The 21,333-nt window shown below is 54.0% G+C and overlaps 2 protein-coding genes across 3 annotated transcripts; one reads left to right on the forward strand and one right to left on the reverse strand.

Moving 5' to 3' along the window:
• Positions 1-371: 371 nt before the first annotated feature.
• On the forward strand, positions 372-5,749 carry FUT7 (fucosyltransferase 7). Its single transcript, XM_087914433.1, has 2 exons — positions 372-453; positions 3,127-5,749. The coding sequence occupies exon 2, from the start codon at positions 3,230-3,232 to the stop codon at positions 4,247-4,249; it is 1,020 nt and encodes a 339-aa protein (XP_087770559.1). The 5' UTR covers positions 372-453; positions 3,127-3,229; the 3' UTR covers positions 4,250-5,749.
• A 793-nt stretch (positions 5,750-6,542) lies between these two features.
• NPDC1 (neural proliferation, differentiation and control 1) lies at positions 6,543-21,096 on the reverse strand. 2 transcript variants are annotated; one of them, XM_026712357.2, is made up of 9 exons: positions 20,855-21,096; positions 11,967-12,107; positions 11,290-11,388; positions 10,973-11,146; positions 10,700-10,766; positions 10,388-10,472; positions 10,005-10,084; positions 9,314-9,410; positions 6,543-8,923 (listed from the first exon to the last, which is right to left on the reverse strand). In XM_026712357.2, exons 1-9 carry the CDS (start codon positions 20,994-20,996, stop codon positions 8,855-8,857), a joined length of 954 nt encoding a protein of 317 aa, XP_026568142.1. In that variant the 5' UTR covers positions 20,997-21,096; the 3' UTR covers positions 6,543-8,854. The 2 variants fall into 2 exon arrangements, with proteins under 2 accessions (XP_026568142.1, XP_087770560.1); XM_087914434.1 differs by having other exon boundaries at positions 11,290-11,418; positions 20,855-21,094.
• Positions 21,097-21,333: the final 237 nt, after the last annotated feature.

Genomic DNA, 21,333 nt, shown 5'->3' on the forward strand with positions numbered 1-21,333 from the left:
TAAGATTAAAATTAAATTCGTTTTCACTATTTCAAGGATTAACCCCATTTTGCAGTTTTTAGTCTGCATTTCAAAAAGGATGTTCTCTTTGTTGCCCACCATTGATGCAAACTCTTGTCATTTTCTCTTTTTGATTTATTTCCTGAAATACGTTTGATGAAAATAGTTCGTTTGAAGTGCTAGTTAGAAGAGCACTGATTTTAGTTGCTGGAAGGATATGAAAGATCAGCTTCCTTAAACTCAGGGCACTTTCAGAATTACTAGAAGCGGCTACATCGCCTGGTGCCCATAAAATATCTCAAGTGAATCAACCAATCAACCAGCTGGAGGAAGTTAACGAAATGTTCTTATATTAGGAATAAATGAACCATGGTCATTGGGCAGTTGTACCAACTCACCAATTTACTAAAGTTTACTCAGAAGATTCTTTCTGGCTGCCTTGTTCCTGCCACGGTTCGTATCATCTGCTTGCTTCATATTTTCTTCTTATTAATCATGAATTCCTGCCATCATTTCCTGTTTGGGTTTAATCTGACTTTGGAGGTCCACAGCTTTTGTCGGGGGTGGGTGGGGGTGAAGAACCTGTCGGCATCTGAATTCAGGAACGCAGAGACACCATTTTCTTCTCATAACCGCCCATATTTCAACATGCACAGCCCTAGTTCTGGAGCAGCCCTCTCCCTCTCTGTGCCCTCCAGAAAAGGGTCTGCCCCAGAGGACATAGAGGAAGGCCCCTCGAAGGGGGTTGTGATCCTTATGAGCTTTATTCCTGAGGAGGTGGCTTTTTATTGCATTTCGTGTTTTAAGGCACAGAGCCGCTTTGTGTCTGGAGGAGTCGGTGGCATACGCAAATGTGGGTTGGCAACAGCAGCAGAGGAAAAAAACAAACACATTTAGAGATGTTCAGTAGATAGTTCTGCAAGACTTCAAGCAACTGTCTTGAACACCCCCGTGGGAAGTCCCAGTCCAGATGGCTAAAATCTGATTCCTAATCATAGCTGGGTTGGATTGGCACCAGCTTGCCAACTCACTTGCAAAGCTCACCGTTTGTCAGCCTTCAAGATTTCTCTCCCTTTGCTTTGCTTCTTTCGGCTGTCATAAGTAACGGGGGGCTGGGGGAATGATTATGGGAAGTGAGCTGGAGGTGTTACAAACCAGAACTGTATAAACTGAGTGTGTGTGTACATTCTTGCTTAGGCTTCTATCCTATGCTATGCGCAGCTGCCACCCTTTATCAAACTATGTCAAGGTCAACGGACAGAAGCCTCATCACCACCTGGAGATGCCCACATGATGGTATACACAACTTTTAATTGGATGAGCCAATTGAACTATTGGGGGTGGGAACGTTGCCATCACTTTGTATATGTGATTTATATGCGCCCATTTTCTCAGATTCAGAATTCTTTTGCTGCTACCGCTTGATTTCCAGGAAAAGATATCTTTTCTCTGATTAATGGAGTCTAAGTATTTCTTTCTTGGATTTTGAATGGAGCACCAGCTGACGCCGTTGGCTCTCCTCTCCCTCACCGTCCCAGTTTGAAGGAACTGGCCCCTTCCTGTCCCCACCACATTAGGGGAAACCACTGAAAGGCAAGCATTGAGAAGCGACCCATCTGCTCCTGAGTGCCTGCTGCACATTCCAACCAAACCATGAAAGCATTTTTTTTAAACCGGCAAGTCCTTCAAACTGGATTGGAATCACTTTGGCATCCCTGGAAAGAGCCCTTCCCTTCCTCTTCTTCAATCCTTGCTGGGCAAGGGAGCCAGCCTCTGCCACTTTGGGCAGAAACCTCCATTCCTTGCACAGCGATTCATCTTCTTTTGCGCAATCAGTGTTGTTGTTGGGATTAGAAGGACCACCGCGGACTTCAAACATTTCTCATCTGGCTTCAGTATTGGCTCCCCGCAACTTTTCCTCGGAGACTGATATTTTAAGGTTTTTAAAGGTCCTTAAAACATTTATTCTATTTTATTTTTCTCCACAGGACCTTTGTGAATCTTAAGGTTTCTCTTGACTGTAGAGGTTTGGATGCCAGTCAAATTAAGGCAGACTGTCCTGAACTGATCATGACATTGTTCAAGTTTGCTCATTGTTTATACCGCACCACGCATTGGCTTTCGTTGTACTGCATTTAGATAGAAGTGCACAGCATGCAAAAATATGTTTAAGCCAAAAACAGAATAGGTAGGGAGAGGAACGCAAATGCAAAAAGAAAAACTTATCAACTAAAGAAGCCAGAATCTGCTTAATTAGTATGACTGTCAGATGTCTTGTTCATAAGGAGTTCTGCTCAGATACCTCTCCACAAATTCCTTTTCCAGAATAGAAAACTTTAAAGCTGCCCTGCCCCATTTCATGGACAGCCATCTTTCGGGTATTGTGATTTTCTCTCTATTTAACCTCCAGAACAAAATCTGGCTGAGTGAGAAGTGAAAGCAATTCAGATCAAAACATCCTCAAAATACCAGAGTTTACATCCCGCTGAACCTTAAAAAAACCCACTCCATTTTCTAACCCTCTTCCAAATAATAGATTTTAATGTTGGTTGGATGATAACGGGAAGGTTGTAAGAGAGAGAAACTGAGGTTTTCTCTAGAGTTGGGGGGGTTCTCTTCCTTGTTCTCCCTGCTTGGACCCATCCTCTGTTTTTATGTCCCTCAGACGCACCTCTTTTTTCAACAGTACCCAGAGATCATCTTTTATCTCCTCTTCGAGTCTTCGCTTAAGAGATATGAGGCAGCTGGGGGGCGGGCAGAGGGAGATTCTATTTGTTTGTAGCCAAAGTGAGACAGAAATATAGTTTATGAAATATTACTTGCATTACAATGCTCCATGTTTTCCAAAGGCATAGCAGTTGGTGTCACCGCGGCGTCACTGCAGGTGGTGGTAACGCTGCTAAAGCTGAAAAGTTTTGCAGTCTCTTCCCTCCCTTCCAACTTTAACAACTCCCAAGACTCCGATCTCACTTTGTGTCAGGATAAGGTTTCACAAACCCCCAGCCTCCTTGGGGTCAAGGAAGGGCCGGAACAAGAGACTTCCGTGCTGCTCCCTACTTCCTTTAATGCAACAGGGGATATTTTGCAATCCTTCGAGAACCCTAACCTCTTCTGTCTCTCTTGCAGAACTGTTGGGACAAAGGAAGGAAGAGGGCAGAGCAACCGCAGTTCCTCAAGCCAGCTGCTAACATAAAAGCAATAGTTGTGTTGCTAGTCACTTTCCCACTTGATGGCCCCCATGGCAAAGATCTGGGCAAGCGCATCTCTCCTTGGCATCGTCCTGTTCTGGAATGCCCCACTTCTCTTCAAGTTGTCCGATAACCCTCCAAGATTTTCAAGGCAGAACAGCAACTTGACCCTCCTGATCTGGAGTTGGCCCTTCAGGGCAGCCCCAAACCTGACCGGTGATGTCTGCTCCAGGCTCTACGGCATCACGGGCTGCCAACTGACCACAAACCGCCACCTGTTCAGCCAAGCAGACGTTGTGGTGTTCCATCACTGGGAACTCCAGTACCAAAGACAGGGCCTTCCACTGTCCAAGGCCCACCCTTGGCAAAAGTGGGTTTGGGTCTCCCTGGAGTCTCCAAGCAACACCAAAGCCCTGGAGGGCTGGACGGGGAAGGAATGGAACTGGGTCCTCTCGTACAGGCGAGACGCTGACCTCTTCATCCCCTATGGGGAACTGGTGCCTCACTCGCCGGATGTGGTGGAGATCCCCGAGAAAACCGGCTTAGTGTCCTGGGTGATCAGCAACTATCAGCACTCCCAAGCCAGGGCAGCGATGTTCCAGAACTTGTCCAGGCACCTCAGAATCGATGTGTTCGGAAAGGCCAACAGGAAGCCGCTGTGCCCAGACTGTTTGCTGCCAACCATCTCCAAGTACAGGTTCTACCTGGCTTTCGAGAACTCCATCCACCGGGACTACATCACGGAGAAGCTGTGGAGGAACGCCTTCCTCGCCGGCTCTGTGCCCATCGTCCTGGGCCCCTCCCGCGCCAACTACCAGCAGTTCATCCCGGCCAATGCCTTTATCCACGTGGATGACTTCAGCTCAGCCAAGGACCTGGCCACTTTCTTAACCACCATGAACGAAAGCCACTACCGGAGCTTCTTTGCCTGGAAGTGGAACTACACGGTCAGACTCCACCAGGACTGGCAGGAACGATTCTGTTCCATCTGCCGGGAATACCCTCGCTTGCCCTTGGAGAAACTATACCCGGACCTGAAGCGCTGGTTTTGGGATTACTAGCGGCCTCAGCCTCTGAAGCCAGGGTTGTCTCTGGGGCAGCCGGACTGTCTGTGGCTCCTCTCCTGCCCCGGAGCTGCCCGCCTTTGGCACTGACCAGTTAAGAGCCCCTCTCCATTTGCACCAGGGCCCACCCACAGCACCTCGCCTTTCCCCAATTATCCTCCCTTCTTATTCTTTTGTTCTCTTTCCTTCAACTTCCTTTCCTCCCTCCCTCCCTTCTTTGCTCAAGCTTCATTTCTTCTCTGTTACCCCAGCAAGCTCCGTCTCCCTCTACCACCCATTCTGGGATGGAAGATGAGATTTGTAGTTGAACCCACACCGAATGCCACACGGGAGGCAGCGGCAGAGGGGGAAGCCCTTCCAGCAGCAGAGAAAGGCGCGAAACAGAAGATCAGCCTGGCCGTAAACGCTTTCCTGTTTACCCAAGTGAAGCTGGCAGGAAAGGAAGCTAGAAACCTCAGTGCCCCTCCTTGTCTTAAGCAAGGGGCCAGTGGGTGCAGTGGTTACAGCGCCTGGTTTGGCAGTGGGGAGACACCCATCCTCTGGGCACCCTCAGGGAGAGAGTCCCTTGACTTCAGACTCATCTTTCGCCCGGAGGTGGGTGAGCAGCGGCCGAGCAGGTTGGCTGAGCTAGATAGCCAGTTTGCCTGGCCTAACAGGGGAGGGGAGGCAGAGGGGCCCCTGGCCGCAGTGCCGGCTGCTCCAGACTGGATCTCGGTCCTCCCTCAGCCCCCCAAGTCACACGTGCTCCCCACATCCTGTGAACATCATCGCTTCACATCCTTTTCATTCCGCCTCTGGTGAAATCTGGCCCTTTCTTGGCACAGAGCCAATCCGGTGCCAGCCTCGTGTGGCCGTCAGCTCCCTCTAGCGGTCCCGCTGGGTCCCTACGGAGTGGATGCCCATTCCTTCTCCCAAAACCACTGGACTGAACCCGGTGCCAAGTTGGAAGCCCCCACCCCACCCCGAGAGAGACCCATTTTTAATTCCCCCAACTTTCCCTCCCCTTCCCCCTTCCTCCCCAGTCTAAAAGGGATCCGCTAATCCTAATCTTACGCTGACCTACTTTGCAGGGCTGGGATGGAGGGGAGAGAAAATCCCCGTGCAATATGTTACCTTGGAGGAATTTAAATGACAATCTAAACTGCCAGCATCCAGAAAGGAAGATTTAACAGGGCGATCGCTGGGAAGGTTTTAAAAAAGGGATCTTTAAGAGCAGGATCAGAGCTTTCAGGATTTGAAACTGGGGTCCAGAAAGGCCTGTGAGCCCCCCTGGTGGACAACTTGACACACAAGGGTACTGCTGCTATAAATCTCCTTCCTTCCTCTTGGATCTTTCTACCTCTACGGAGTCAAAACAATTCTTTCTTTCATCACCACCGAGCACCGCGCACCGCTCCAATCCTAACTTGAATTGCCTGAATGTTTAATCGGATTACTTGAATATTCTTTTCCTATTTAAGAAAATAACCCCCCTTAATAGTAAATTATCTTCCTCAAGATACGTGCAGAGTGCGATTGACTTGCATAAAACTCTTTTAACATTTTGTTTGTTGCGGGACAGATCACCACAGCAGCCTTGCCACAGAAAAACTCACTGAGGACAAGAGTTACACTAATATCAAAGAAATGGTGCGATAGAAACCCTAAAGAAAGGATGCAAAAGGAGAGGGGGACCGAATGAAATGGGAATGGCAAAAATTAAAAATTGTCTTTATTTATTTTAAATAAGGAAATAGAATTGGCAAACTGTCCTGTAGCGAGTTGGCCTGTGGCAAGCTGGCCGTGAGAAGCTGTCCAGCGGTGAGTTGGTTGCAGTGAGTTGGCTGTGGCGAGTTTGCCACAGCGAGTTGGCTATATCGCAAGTTGTCCCATTCCAAAGCAGGAAGGCTGAGCTAAGCAGCTGGTTTGCCTGTCCTAATTGGGGGGGGACAGAGTGACCACTGGCCATAATGCTGGCCACCACCCCGCAGGCTTGGATGGTCTCCGAGCCATCTTGGAGAATCAGCCCCAAAAATCTTTAGATGAGACCTTTGGTCCTATTCACACCCTGCAAAAGAATATTAAAGGCACCGCATGAGGAGGCTGAGAACCCTTATCTGCATTTCTCCAAATACTTCCCAGATATTCCCAGACACAGAATAATTTGGGGCTCAAACCAACATGGCCGCAGGTCCCCCAAGGATAGACGCCGTGAGGACAGACATATGTTTCTTTTAAGGTAGCCCTAAATTCAGGAGGAAAACAGTTCCTTTAAAACCACAGGGCACCAAAGAAGCATCAGAGATCTAGCTTGAGAATTGGTCGTTTAATAAAATTTATTAAACACAGTCCATACAGGTCTGGAAACAAAAATAACGAAACAAGAAAAGAAAAAATAAACGATCCCTGTGTGGCATTCTCTCCTCCCCGCCCCGGCCCAGCCCGCTATCGCTTCTGGGCTCTAAGAGCTGGCAGCTCTGGGGCCACCGTTAGAGCCCCCCCCCACTTGGAGCAAGGCTGGAGGATAAACTGTTCGCTCCCTCCCTCCTTCCCTCCGTATTAGCAACGGACACAGTCCAAGCAGTAGAGGAGGAGGCAACTCGGAACTTGTAGCTCCGAGTTCAGGTCTCCGTCCCTTGTGTGCAGCTTCTTCTTTGGAAATACAAAAGGAGTAAACTACTCAGCGGGATAAGTGCAAAAGTGCTGTGCAAACTCAAAAAAACAGAGGGGTCTCCCCCATCCCCCCCACCCCAAAACTGCTTTGGAAACAGCCCTGATAGCTCTTCGTCGTGCAGCACAGGACTCTTCTTCTCGGCTTACAAAGATGGCTGCTCTGGCTGATATCTGGCTACCCCCTCCCCCCAAAAAGCCCCTCTTCTGATTCAGATAGGGGGGGGCAGCCGAGGGTCCCAGCAGATGGAGGCTTGGGGGGCCCCTCTGGTTGCAGTTTCCAGCCCTTCCATTCAGGCCCAAGAAAACCCTCTTTGAGACACTGATGGGAAGGTGGGGGCATCTTGGCAAAAAACTTATAGAGGTGCAGGTAGGGTAGGGAAATCTCCTCATGCAACTCTAAAGCACCCCAAACACGATTTCTTGAGCCTGTTGGCAAATCTCCAAAATAAAATAAAATATCCACCCTCTGCCCTGCCAACTCACCCTACTTTGCACGGTGCCAACTTCCAAGAAGCTGCTTGCGAGTTGCACCACGATCCATTAGTCCAATTGCATGAACAGATGCCCCTTTGCAAACTTCACTTATGCATCCGAGCAGGAAACCTTGTTTTCCTTTTATTGTTTTCCATCAAGTTTCTAGACCTCACAGCAGGGGCAAGGAGAAATAGGTTACAGCTACCCAGGTGGTTTATGAATATCTTTGGATTTGCGAAGATGGGGGGGTAGGAATCAGCCTTGATGGTTGCCTTTGACACAACTCATCCCCTCCTCACAATTCTTGAGGGGTGGGGAGATCAAGTGCTTGGAATATCGCGTCTTCCGAAAGCAGACAACACAGGTGACCAAGAATCTCATTCTTCCCCCTTCAACACCCATCCCATTTAATGGTGGAATTTCTGAAATACCTTGGAAACTTTCTGAATTTGGTATGAAATAAAACAAGTCAACCTTCTGGATCTGGTTGTAATGAAAAAGAAAAGATAACTTGGCTCAATGGCATCCCAGCTCTTGGTCAGCCAGTCTTGGCAGACAGCTATAAAATCCTCGGAAAAGCCCAAGGAGGCAGAATAGAAGTCGCCTCCCTTCACGTTGGGCCAGGGCGAGGAGGGGGCACCACACTGGCAAAACAGTGGGCGCACCCAGAGAGAATTGAGGGGTGAAGTCTGCCTGCCCCAATGGAAGAAGCTCTGGGCCTCCCCATCTTTGGACAGGTCACTCTGCAGACCTTAACGCTGTTTTGTAACATTCCTTCCATTCCTTGACATTTTGAGAACTAAAATTTTGCCCACCAAGCCTGCAAATGAACCCCCAGCCACCTCAAAATGCAGTTCTTTTGGGAAAGTCCTGAAAACGGTATAAAATGGACCTGGACTTACTACACGGGGAGATGCACCTTATCCAGCCTCAGGTTCCCACCTGTTCAACGGGCACACGGACCTCTTTCCCAAGTCATCTCAACTGGCCGGGCGGGGAAGGGCCTGTCCGAACACTTCCTCTCCTTTGAAGCTGCAGCTCCCTCCCAAAGAGAGAAGCCTCGAGCATCAAGGTCTCCCCCAGCCCCGGGGTTTTAACCTGGGGGGTGGGGGGGCTGCAAAACAAGGAAAGAGAAAAGAGAAGCCCACCCCATTCTGAATTCTGCTTTTTGCATGGCAAGTCTTGCCCTGCCCAAGGTTGGCAGGAATTGTGGGGGCAGGAGGTGGGCAGGCCCCCGCTTCCCTCTGGAGTCCAGAAAGTCCACAAAGCCGCTTCACCGACATCCGACATCTGGGAGCCAGGCGGGAGAAGGGCCGGTGCAGGGGAGAAGGCGAAGCCGAGCGCAAGCAGCAGCGAGTTGTCAAAACGGCAGGTTTATTTCAGCCAAGAATTTGCGGAGGAGGAGGAGGAGGGCAGAGGAGAGCCATTGGTCAGGCAGCCCTCGGGCCGGTCTTGTGCACAGTCCACAGTTCCCGGTCAGGGGTGCTGCTTTGGGGGCAGAGTGGAGTCATCGAAAAGCGGGTTTTTCACTTCCATCTCTCCAGTCTGCAGCGGCCAGCAAGGGAGGAAGAGAGAGAGAGAGGGAAAGGGAGAGAGAGGGAGAGAAAGAGAGAGACAACTGTCACACATTCACTGCCTGGAGGAGTGGAATAGCACTGCCCGGCAAGGACGGTGCTCCGGGCACGGAAGTCCCCGCTTGGATTCACGCCAGGCAGGGCAGCCTCACAACCCGTGAGAACCGGACTCCCCACGGCAGGGATAGGAGATCCCTGGAAGCCGTTTCCTTTCCCGTCTCTCCGACCTGCTCCAAGGATGCGCCAACCCCAGCGGTCTGCCCTGCTTCCTCCTTCAGAAACAGGGCAAGGCAGTGGAGGGGTGGGGGTGAGGCCTGTGCCCCCTCCCCACCTAGAGAGAGAGAGAGAGAGAGACACCTACCGGGGCCAGGCCGGGGCACTCGTAGACCGTGAAGTCTCCGTCTTCATTCTCTTCGTCCGAGGAGACGGGTTCCGGAGCTTTGGTTTCCTCCTTATGCCTACAGATTTCCAGGGGGGAAAAGGGGGCAAATGGAGTGAGGTGCCCTGCCTCACCTGCTCCCTTTGGAGCCCACCTCGTGCCAAGCTAACTGCCCCACCAGCTGAGATTTTGGCTTCAAAACCTCCGGCCAAAGCTGAGGCACAACTGCGAGCATCTCAACCCGAAGCCTTTTCTGTGGAGCTTCTGGGCCAGAGCTTGTTTGGGGGTGCCCCAAGAAATAAAAGGGGGTGAATGGGCAGAGGCCCTGATACTGCTTGGCTGTCAAATCCCTACGCCTCACCTCCTCCACCCCTGACTGCCAGAGGTTTATTTCCTCCAGGGGTTCCTCGCTTACCTGACGCTTTTCAAGGCTGCCAACCTGTTTAGAAAGCCCCCGGCTGACAATCAGCTTTGTGTCCCCCAGCTAAGCAGAGACAGAAGCGGGCAGAGGTGCCAGCTCTTTTCAGCCTCGCCCAAAGGAGCCCCTGGCCTCTTCCCCACCCAGCTTCTGGACCCTATTCACAGGTGGGTCAAAGGAGAAACCAGGACGAGGGCAGAGAAACCCGACCCTCTTGAAGTGCTTTGCAACCCATCACCGCAATGAAAGACGCACTTTTCCATAGAGAGCATCTGCTGCTTCTGGTGCTGATAGTGGTACATCTGGGCACTCTGTGCCAGCTTCTGATCGCCAGGCTAGAAGGAAAGAGGAAGAAGGGAGGACGCCCACACTTCAGAGCATGTCCTACTAGCAAAACAGGCACCACCAACATGGCGTCCCCGGAGCAGGTGGCACTTTGCGCACCCGGAGGGGGACAGAAGGCCCTTCCCTGGCCTTGGTGCCAACGCGCCAGGCCCAGATGGGGCCCAGAGAGCTCCCTGCCACCAGCAGAGCCAGGCTCACAGAGAAGCTGGGCACAAGGCCACCCCAAAGAGCCAGGGCTGGCCGAAGAACTGGGCACCACCCACCCGGCACACCATGCCAAGGGGCGCACTTACAGAGAGCTTGTCATAGGGAGGGAGTTGGGGCAGCTTATTGGCTGGATAATCTGCTTTCTGGGCAAGCTGGATCTCCTTCTGCAGCCTGCGGGGAGAGGAGGACGTCCGTGAAGGAAGCAACACAACCGCTGGCAGGGGTGCCCCAAAGCATCCTCCTCTGATAGACTGCTGATGCCAGGGAGGTTCCATTTGGAGGAAGCGCAGAAGGGCTCTGGGGCGGATCTCAAGTCTGTGACTTGAAGGAAGTCAGTTGCCCCCCCCTCTGCCCGCTGCTGTGCCCCGGTGCCCAAGGGCATCCCACGGAGGACTTGCCTGCACCAGCAGATCGTAGCCACTACCAGAGCCGCCACTCCTGCAGCCGTGCAGCTGACGATCAACCCTGCAAGGGAGGACAGAGGCTTGGAAGAGGGAAGGGCAGTCGGATACCCCACCCGCCCCAGGCCCTCTTACAGCTGAACCCTCTCCCCCAAAGATAGGTGGCCACTGAAGATGGGATAGCCTTCCCAAGACATCCTACAGCTGAGGACTAGCATCTTGAGGTCTTGCTCCCCACCAATTATTTTCTCAGGTTGGGCGGAGGCTCACCGAGGACAAGGGCATCGTTGGTAGAGATGTGGGTCGACTCTACTGGGGGGTTGTGGACCAGCTCGGTGCGGGGTGGGTGGGACGATGTATCTGGCCATCCCCGCCGGCCGCTCTGCGAAGACTCTGCCTTTGATGCCCCATTCTTGGAGTGGGGACCAGCGGGGAGCGGGGTCCCTGGGCGAGGAAGAAGAGCCAATTGGCACAGAGAGAAGGAGGAAGAGGAAGGAGAGACACACACCCCCCTTGCAAAATTAACAATGGTCTCCCTGCTCTATGCCAGGCAAGGGGGGAGCCACCTGGGCCTGGGGCAGCCGTACCTTCCTGGCCGTGGGGCAGAGGCCCCTTCTCCTGCTTGGAGAGCGCATCGGACACCAAGTCAATCTCTTCTTCTAGGTTGGGTACCAGAGAGCTTCGCCCTGGAGAGGGAGGGGCCCACAGGAAGGACACTCAGCGAAAGAAGCAAAAAAAAATTCCCCAAACTTACAATTTCAAACTAACCAATTTGCAACCATTTCAGCAAGCAGGTTGAGAAACGGAGGCAACTGCCTGGCACAGGGGGCAGAGAAGCCTCAGGCCTCCCCTGTTTTAAGGGAGCGGGGGGTGTCTTCCATCGAGGGGCCGAGAAAAACAACCCCTTCGCGAGGGAGCTGTTGTATAACCCACCATCTGGAGCCGCTTGGCACCAAGTCACGGCAGAAGCGGCTCCTCCCCCCGTGTGCCAGCTGCCTGTTCCGCCCTCCCTTCCCACACCACGCCTCGCCTTCTAAGGGGGAGCAGGCAGAACACAAGCGCCCCGTGGTCTGCCGAGCCACAGCATCGGGAAGGGGCCTTAGAGGTCCTCTAGTCCAGCCCTCTGCTCACTGCAGTTGGTGCCGTTCAGATAAAGCCCCACGCCCACCATGCAACAAGGGGGACGCACCCCGGAGACCACTCCCCCGCCAGGCAGGCCAAAGCGCAGAGGGGGCCTCGGGGATACCCCTCCCCTTCCCTTTACCTTCGGGTGCTGCTTTCCTGGCTACGCATCTCCCCTCTCTGTCTTCTACAAACTGGGGCAGGCAGGAGCCGCAGGCGTGGGACCCCAGGGGACACTCCTTCCGCCGCTGAAGGGTGCAGTCCAGGTGCCGGGGACACAGCTCTGCAGTTCAAAAGGCAGGACAGTTGCTCCCTCCGAGACGGGCAGCGTCTGGCTGCCCAACCCGGCCGAGAGACCTAGATGGGTGCCCTTCCTTAGCAGATTCTCCCTGGCCCCGCTCCCTGCAAACCAGTTAGCTTCCTCTGGGCCACAAAAAGAAAAGAAAAAGAGTGGAAGTTGCTTCTTTCTCACGAGGAGGCCTCCCAGCGCCTGCTTGGACATGGGCCATCCGCAACCACAGGCCTGGTAGGAGGGAGGGCGTTGCGGAGAGGTGTGTACAAATCAGGCTCACACAGCCTGGCCTCTTCCAGTCACCTCGGTCTGCAGTTTGGAAACTCAGCCGCCAGGTGGCCCGATTCAAACCTCTCTCTCCATGCAGAAGGGAGGGGGAGTGTGCAGATTAATCTTCCCCCACCCAGAAAGTAAGCTAGAGTGAAGCAATAACCCAGGAGCAGAGAAGCAAAATGACTCGAGGCACCGAGCGATCCAGCCTGTTCTGACCCAAACCTTGTTCCCTGTAAACAAACACCAAGCAGGGGATAAAAGTGAAACTCTTTAATGCTTCTCTGCGAATTCCGCTATGAAAACTACTTGTCTCTGATAAGAACAAGCCTTGCCGAGGTTGCTCAAGGATGCCAAAAGCACGAGATTAAGTTGCCAGGAAATATTGCAAACCAAAAGTCTCCAAGCACAAACCAGGATAGCCCAAACTTCTGCAAGACTTGAAGTGCAAAAGCTTTGTTGCTTCCTGCAAAGAATCCCCACCTCCGAGGGCTGGCTTTTATCCTGAGTCGCCTGTGCTGCTGCAGCTGCTCTTTTCTTCGAGCAGACCTGCACGCGCATGCACTTGGCACAGGCTCCTCGGGGGCCTCTTCATCAGTGCTGCCAGCCTCCACGATCTCCAAAGACAGCACCCCTGATGGTCCTGGCCCCCTCCCTGACCCTCATCCGAGTCCTCGCTCTCCGAGACCTCAGCCGTCCGCACCTGCTCGTGGTGAACCACAACACGGCCCTCCAAGGAGCTTGATGCCAGGGAACACATTGGCTGCCCATCAGATGCCAAGCGAGATGCCAAAGATTTCCCTGGAAGAGTCTGGTGATGGGGCCAACTCACCTGGGCCTCCCTCCCTCCCCATGGCCCCAGAGAAGCTGCCCAAAGCCTGCCCTCCATGGCTTTGGCAAAACCAAACAGAAACCATAGGCGACGGGATGCCAAGGTTTGGGCTTTGGAGGAGAAGCAGGAAAGGAAGGCCGGGAGGACCAGATGCTCCTGCTTGCCCTGCCACATCACATCTCAGGTCACCTGTTTCTGCTCAAGGAAACAGTGGCAAAGTTGGCCAACAGAGTCACCCAAGAAGTTTGTTTTTCTCCTTGCTCCGTTGGCCCTTGGAGGAAAGGCGGGTCCTGCCCAGCCAGGATAGGGAAGCCAAACTGTTTGCAAGCAGCAAAGCAGCAGCCAAAGACAGAAACCCTGGAGCCCCCCACCCCACCCCAGCCGCTGGCCGGACTTTCTGCCCTGGCTGTCCGAAGCAGCTGTGAAGAGGCCGAGGGCACCAAAACTCTCAGCTCCAAAAAGAAGCAGCCGCGCAGGGAACCATGCCACCTCTTATCTGCCCAGGCACTGCCAGGGAGTGACCGAGCCGTGCAAAGAAGGAAATAAAGCAACTGATTTTAGAAAAGGGAGGAGGAGGAGGAGGAGGAGGAGGAGGAGGAGGAGGAGGAGGAGGAGGAGGAGGAGGAGGAGGAGGAGAAGAAGAAGAAGAAGAAGAAGAAGAAGAAGAAGAAGAAGAAGAAGAAGAAGAAGAAGAAGAAGAAGAAGAAGAAGAAGAAGAAGAAGAAGAAGAAGAAGAAGACAATTTCTGAACCAACCTTGAAATTTGCACTCACCAAGGTGACCCCAAAGGAAGGACCCACAAAAGACATTTCACGGACTGAAAGAGGGGACTTGACTCTAAAAGGGATCCAACCAATTTGGGGAGCTGTCCATCGGGAGCCAGTGCTGCCTTGGGTCCGGCTGAGGCCTTGAAAGAGGCAGGGACCTGGTCAGGCAGAGCTGGTTGGCCAGGGTTTGTCCCAAACTGACCAGGGACTCCTCAGCCAACTGCTCTCTGCACCCCCCTGCTTCAAACATAAGGGACCCCAGAGAGGGAAGCAACCAAGGAAGGATCCCCCAAACTTGGCAGGTCTCTAGAAGGCTTCCTGGACAGAAGTCATCCCAGAAGGGAAAGGGGGGGGCATTTGTGGGGAGGAAAGAGATCCAAAATGAAACCCCTTCCCCCACTAAGACAGGGACAATCCTCTGCTCTGCACAAACATGGCCAGCCCTTAAAAATTGAGCCTTTGAAGTTGAGGAGCTATTTTGAGGTGGCCCCATCTACCCCGTATCCTCCCTCCCCCCGCGTGACGGGCGTCCCAGGCTGAGCCAACGATCGCCCAGGGCAGCTCTCCCCTCCCCCGCCACGCCTCACAAAGGAGCCCAGAGAAACTCCCTTTGGTCACCTCGACCTGGCGATCAAAGGAGGGAGCGAAAAGGGAGGCCCTTCAACGCTCATGCATTCACCCAGGACATTTCTCGGGGTGGGGGGCCCAATGACTGCTTGCCATGTTTGCACAAGCCGCCTTTGCGCCTCCTGACAGCCACCTCAAAGGGGCCGCTGGTTACCTCCCAAAGATAAGACGGCTCAGGTCACCTCAGAGAAGGCCGAGCTGCCCTGGATCATTTCTGATGCTTTGTGATTTTGCCAGCCGGAGGCTCCCTGACCGGTGTTGGACCGCCTGCTCTCCCCTCTCCCCCAGCAAAGATACGCCCCCCACCCCAGAGAGAGTTTTCTTATTGGCCAAAAAACGTGGGTCCCATCATCTCAAAAAGACAAACTGAAACAACTGCCTACACATCAAGCTAAATCCCTTTGCACCCTTTCTCTCCCTGCCCTGCCCCGTTATGATTTTTTGGGTGTTTTTAATTAGGAGATAAAAACACCTAAAAAAATAAAATAAAGCATGAAATATCTGACCCCGGATGGAACACCTTCCTCTTCCAGGAGCTGCCTCTCCTCCTGGGTCATTCGTCCCTGCTGTTCTCTGGGTTGGGCCACCAGAAAAGGTTTCCTGCTTTCAGGCTGGCTGCCAACGTGGCAAAATGTCTTCCTGGAACATTGAGAGCTCTGAATTATTGATGGCCTCTCTGCCAGGCAGAGAGGGGGAAGGAAGGAAGGAAGGAAGGAAGGAAGGAAGGAAAGGAAAGGAAAGGAAAGGAAAGGAAAGGAAAGGAAAGGAAAGGAAAGGAAAGGAAAGGAAAGAAGGGAAGGGAAAGGGAGGGAGGGAGGGAGGGAGGGAGGAAGGAAGGAAGGAAGGAAGGAAGGAAGGAAAGGGAAGGGAAGTAAGGAAGGAAAGGAAAGGAAAGGAAAGGAGGGAGGGAGGGAGGGAGGAAGGAAGGAAGGAAGGAAGGAAGGAAGGAAGGAAGGAAGGAAGGAAAGGGAAGGGAAGTAAGGGAAGGAAAGGAAAGGAAAGGAAAGGAGGGAGGAAGGAAGGAAGGAAGGAAGGAAGGAAGGAAGGAAGGAAGGAAGGAAGGAAAGGGAAGGAAGGAAGGAAGGAAGGAAGGAAGGAAGGAAGGAAGGAAGGAAGGAAGGAAGGACAAGCTAACCTTCAGTGATCCCAGCAGGTCTGGCTGCAGTTTTAAGGGTTTAGAGACACACACCGTTCCTGGAATCTCTGCTGCGTGTATTCAGACGTTCTCTACCATTTGCACAAAACGTTCCACAGCCTAAGAAGCTAATATCTTTCAGCAGAGATATAGACAACCTCACGTGACCTCTGCCTTCTTGGACAAGCTGGGAGGTCATCCACGCCAGTCATTCCCACTGGATGTCCCCAGGCAAGGGAAGTGCCTGGCCCTCTGCTGCTGGTGGGAGTCACGGGGACGACGGACCAAGACAGGTTTCGCCCTCCGTCACTTGGCCTCTCCCCATCGGAGTCTCCAGCCACCCGCTCCCCTCTGCCTCGGCTGGGTCTGTCTCCCTTAGCAAATTAAGCCCCTCCTGGGGCTGCGAGGGGACGGAAAGAGGCAGCCAACAGGCCTGGGAGAGGACTGTCTGGTGAGCTCCAGGAGTGCCAGGCCTCAGAAGGAAAAATTGACTTGTGTCGAAGCACAACATCAACAACTACAACGAAGTCATGTCAGAGGTGGGGGGAAGCAGCAGGGGTTCCGGTACCACCGGCCAGGAGCCGAGTTCAAAACTGCCGAACAAGAACCCAACTCTGCAAGCGCACCAAAATTCACAGGAATTGAAGTTGGGGGTATAAACAAGAGCAGAAACGCACCGGCGTGCGCATAAGGATTTTCTAGCAAAAATCAAACCTCTTTTGCGCATGCGGAAATGCCGAACATTTTGCTACACCGTTTCCCGAAACCGGTTGTCTGACGCCTCACGAGCCCTAAAAAGAGTCCCCGGGCTGGGCCCCTATTCCTGGCTTTGTCCTTGAAACCAAGATAGGCACAGCTAAGAGGATGGCTGATGGATACGAGCCAAATTTCCACTCTAGATTAGAACTGGTTTCTGAAGTAGGGACAGGAACTTTGCAGCGGGTGGGGAGGGGTAGAAGGGAGGGGAATTGTTTAGTCTGCTTAAAGGATTATTCCAGAAGATCCGGTAACTACAGAGGGGGCAAGAAAGGCCTCCGTGGTGCCTGGTCCTCAGCATCGCAGTGCAAAGGAATAAAGTCAGTAAAAACTTTGGTAAGAAACGTCTCTGCGTATTTTTGATTCCTTTGCACGGGGAGCTCCAGAGAGCCCTAAATCCTTGCCAACAAACCTTGGGAGAGCCAAATGTACTTTTTAAAATAAATGAACTCCCTGGCATTTGGGACCGAGCCTCGTTGCTCTCTTTTATGCCCAACCAGCAAACTGGGATGCGATGAAGAGAGCAAGGCCCCCACGCCCGATGCCTCATCCCAGCTCAGGCCCCCCAAAAAAACAACAACAACCCTCTGTCTAGGAAGATGATGGGGAACACCTGGATCACCCATAGTTCCCAAAAGGCAGAGAGTTATCGGGGTTTAGTTCTTCCTGCAACACACCTGAGGATCCCAACCGTCCCTTTATTTTAGCATCTGGCATTTGAATAAATGTGCCCCAAAATTACCGGGATGGACAGAACGAGAAAAACAAAGCGAGAAAAACACCACCAGTTCCCGCACAGGATGCATCCCAAGGTGGACTTCCCCCTTCGCTGACTTTGGCTCCGTCTGCAGCGCATTGGTGGTCCCTTCCTTCCCCACACCCACTTCAGCCAGCCTTGTTTTGGGGGGAAAGAGTCTCGCCCAAGGGAGACTTTAGCCCAACAAAAGGCAGAATGCCAACCGCTGGCACGGGGCCCCTGAAAAACAACAACACACCTCCCTAGCGTGCAAATCCTGTCAGTCATCGGCAAGTCATTGGAATGTTTCCCAGCCTGCGGACCTCTGACCACTGGAGAAAAGATTTCCAGAAAAGCAGGTTTATCGGCAAACACGGAACGGCCACGAGACAGAAGGAAACATCTGCCTCCTGTTTCTGCCTGCCGGAAAACTTCTCCCTTCTCACGGGTCACATACGGACCGAGAGGTTTCTGCACAGCCCTAAACGGCATGTGGGATGGACCCCTTTGGATATGGCTCAGGCAGGTCGGCCTGGTGACTGATGGGGAGAGCCATCGGGCTACGGGGATTATGGTGACCCATAACTGGGGGGCTTTGGGGTGGAGGAGGAGGAGGAGGAGGAGGAGGCTGTCTAACGGATGCTCTCGGCATCTTCACAAGCATCCAACACGTAGCTCAGAGCCTTTACTCCTCCTCCCCACACAGGTCAGAGGGGGGGGGAAAGAAGGCCACTCAACCCGGACAGCTGAAAAGCGCTGCGTGCAGGTGCACAGCGTTTGAAAACCCCTCTTTTTTCCTGCTTTTTCAACCTCAGCTGTGCCGCAAAAAGCAGCTGAGGTTGAAAAAGCAGGAAATAAAGGACAGGTAAGAGCCCGGGCGGGCAGGCAGGCCAAACAGCAGCAAACACAGAACCGGTTCTGTGTCTGCTACTCTTCAGAGCTACCGGTTCTATAGAGCTGGGCAGAACCGGTAGAATCCCACCCCTGGCTCTTACCCAAAGTGGACACCCCAAAGATCCTCCTTCCTAAGGAACTCAATGACACATCATGTCAGGTGGGCTCCGTCCTCTCCTGGGTCTCTCTTCTTTTCTCTCCGACGGCCTTCCTAAACACAAGGAGGCCTTTTATACGTGAGAGAACTCAGGTGCAACCTGGATGCTCAGCCCAGAAGGGTCTATTTCGATTCGCCACCTGCATGAAAACATCCTTCCGGACTTGGAATGGACAACTTGCCAAGCCAATTGACCTGTGGCCAACTCGCCACAGGATAACTCCCTGCGGGACAAGAGTTACACTAAAATCAAAGAAATGGTGGAAGAGGATAATTGAAGAAAGGGTGAAAAAGGAGGGAAAGAGTGAAATAGGAATGGCAAAAGTTTTAAAATTGGTTTTAAATAACTAAATAGCACTGTTAAATTGTTCTTCAGCAAGTTCTCCCAGGGTGAGTTGTCCAGCAATGAGCTGGCCATGGGAAGTTGGCCACAGCAAACTGGCTTGACAAGTTGTCCTGTTTTTTGAGTCCGGAAGGATGTTTTCATGCACGTCTGCAAATCGGCCGTAGGATTATTCCAGGACAGCCGCGCTGATTCTGGCCCTTACACCATCTGCTCAGAATGAGACCTCACCAAGGCCAAACCTGGCCTCTCTTGGCACCAACAGTGGAAGAGAGAAGAAGAGAAGCAAAAAAAAAAAGGATGGGGGAAGAGAAAACAGGCCCCAAGGTCTGCTTAGCAAAGGCCAGCCAGCAGGTGCCCTGGGGGTGGGGGTGGAGAGGAGTTCAGGCCTGCTGCCTGCAGAAAGGAAAAACAACCCACTCTTCATTCAAAGCCAGCCTGTCATTTCTGAGACTCGCTGGGGAAAATATCGACGTTCGCCGTGGGAAGCTGCCACCCAGATCTGCACCTGTCCTGCGTGGATTTTCACGCTGGGTGGCGAAAAGAGAGGCGGTGCCTTGGAAACCTGGCTCCCTTCCTCCCGAAAGAGCGTGATGTGGGGCCAAGCCCCCAGTGCCAAAGACCGCCCCCCCCATTTTTACACGACATCTTCAGATCGATCCATTCACACTATTTGATACTGCTTGCAAAGGTCCTGTGAAATAACACAGGCCGTGCCAGGGGTGACTTTGCTCTAGCACTCAGCCAAAGCCCCACCCCCACCCCCCAAACCATCTGAAGACCCCCTTAAGAGAACCCCTTTAGGGATCCTAGGAAAGCGGCCTGGCTCCTGCAGCCCCCCCAGATGGCTGGAGGAGGCTAAGAGTCAAGAACCAGTCAGAGAAGGAGCCAAACAGGGAAGAGATTGGATTTTTCCACCCAGGGAAAGCACCGTGTTTGGGAGGGTCCCAAAACAGCCCCTCGCGGAGGGGAAGGAAGCGCTCGCTCACACTGAAACCAGCCAGAGGCGGGGAACGCTTCCTGTCCAAAAAGGAAAGCCACTTCAGACAATGGACTCTGCACAGGACAGAAGGGGCGGAATTGGCAGAATTGCCTCCAGCTTCCTCCGGGGCCAAACTCAAAGCAGCTCTGCCCAATGACACCCCCCCCCGCCAACTTCACCCACGCCAGGGAGACCCTGAGAGGGCAGTGATCTCAAAACTCTCAGAGGAAGGGGTTCACCTTTAACCACCGCCACCCCAAGTTTGCTCCGCTCTTGCTCTCAGCTTTTCCCAACTCCGCCACCCCCAAACTGGCAGCCCCCAAACAGCCTTGTCGGGGGAGGGGGGGGAAGGGGCGACGGCTGAGTCAGAGAAGCGTCACCCGCCAGCCACTCAAAGTGTCTCCAGAGGATCCCCTCCCCCACGTCACCCATCTCATCCTTTACAAGACCCCCCCCTCCCCAAACACAACCAGCTAGACCGCGTTTTTCAGCCCTGGGGGCAGCGGGCGGAGAGAGAGGAAGGCCAAGCAAGGCTGCAGCAGCTGCCTGGGTTGAGCAGCCCCCCCCAAACCTCCAGGGGGTCCAGGGGGGCCCTTCCGCTCCCTGGATTACCTTCTAGCACAAACTCTCCAGAGATTGGAAAGGGGGGAGGATGAAAGTTGGCAAGAGCTTTGAGAAATGATGTCATGGGAAGAGGGGGGCAGCTCTCTGGCCACTGGCTGGCTGACCACCTCTGAAGAGAATATCAAGGCAGGGCTGCTGGGGGGGCAGGAAAAGGTGGGCCGGAGGGGGCCAGCGAACCCCCAAAGCGTTTCAAGGGGCAACAGTTGACACGGAAGGAGCCCTTGGAGGAAAAAGGGGGAAGCAGGACCCCAACAGCTGGGGCGCCCCGTTTCAAGGCAAGCAGAACGGGGGGTTGATTAAAGGCGGCGGAGGAAGGGGGGCGCCTTTGGAAAGGACAGCCTGCATAGGGTCTCCCGCATGCTTCGGACTAGAGTTCCCATCATCCCCGGGAGGAGAGCCAGGAAACGGGCAGGACAGAGGAAGGGGGAGGCCGGAGCCAGATGGCGGGGAAAAGGGGAGAGGCTGAGAGAGGCTTGCCCGCCCTCCCCCTCCCCCGCGTCGGTTGGCTGGAGGCGATGGGAACCGAAATCCTCGCCCGCAGGGAAGGCGCGGGAGCGGGGGGGACACCTCCTGGCCCATGCTCCGCAGCCCGGGGAAGGGCCGGGGCGCGCTTACCGCCGGGGTTGGCCAGCAGTCCCCAGGCGCCGGGCGGCGGCAGGAGCAACAGCAGCAGCAGCAGCAGCGGCGGCGGCAGCAGCACCGTCGGGGTCGGAGGGACTCGGGGCAGGCAGGGCCGGCGGCGGGCAGCGGCGCTCATCCTTCAGCGGCTGCTTCCTCGCGGGAGCATCGCAGCAGCAGCAGCAGCAGCGGCGCCGCGCAAGAGGGCTGCGGCACCGGAGGCGAGCGGGGCGCTGGCGGAGCCGGGGCGGGGCAGGCAGGAGGCCGGCCCATGACGCCGCCCGCCCCGAGGCCTCCTCCCCCGCCCGCGCCGCCCCCACCTGCCAACACCGGCAGCAGGTGCGCAGGCGGGGGCGGCTGCGCGCGGAGCCACCGCCTGGCCGGGGTCGCCTTGAGCGCGCGCCCCCTCCTCAAACCACGGCTGCCTCCGCCTCGAACCACGCTTTACGTCCTTGCTCTGCCGGCCGCTTTATCGT

This window comes from Pseudonaja textilis, chromosome 17, assembly GCF_049901715.1.
Source record: "Pseudonaja textilis isolate UNSWEBS1 chromosome 17, rPseTex1.2, whole genome shotgun sequence".
NCBI classification, from domain to species: Eukaryota; Metazoa; Chordata; class Lepidosauria; order Squamata; family Elapidae; genus Pseudonaja; species Pseudonaja textilis.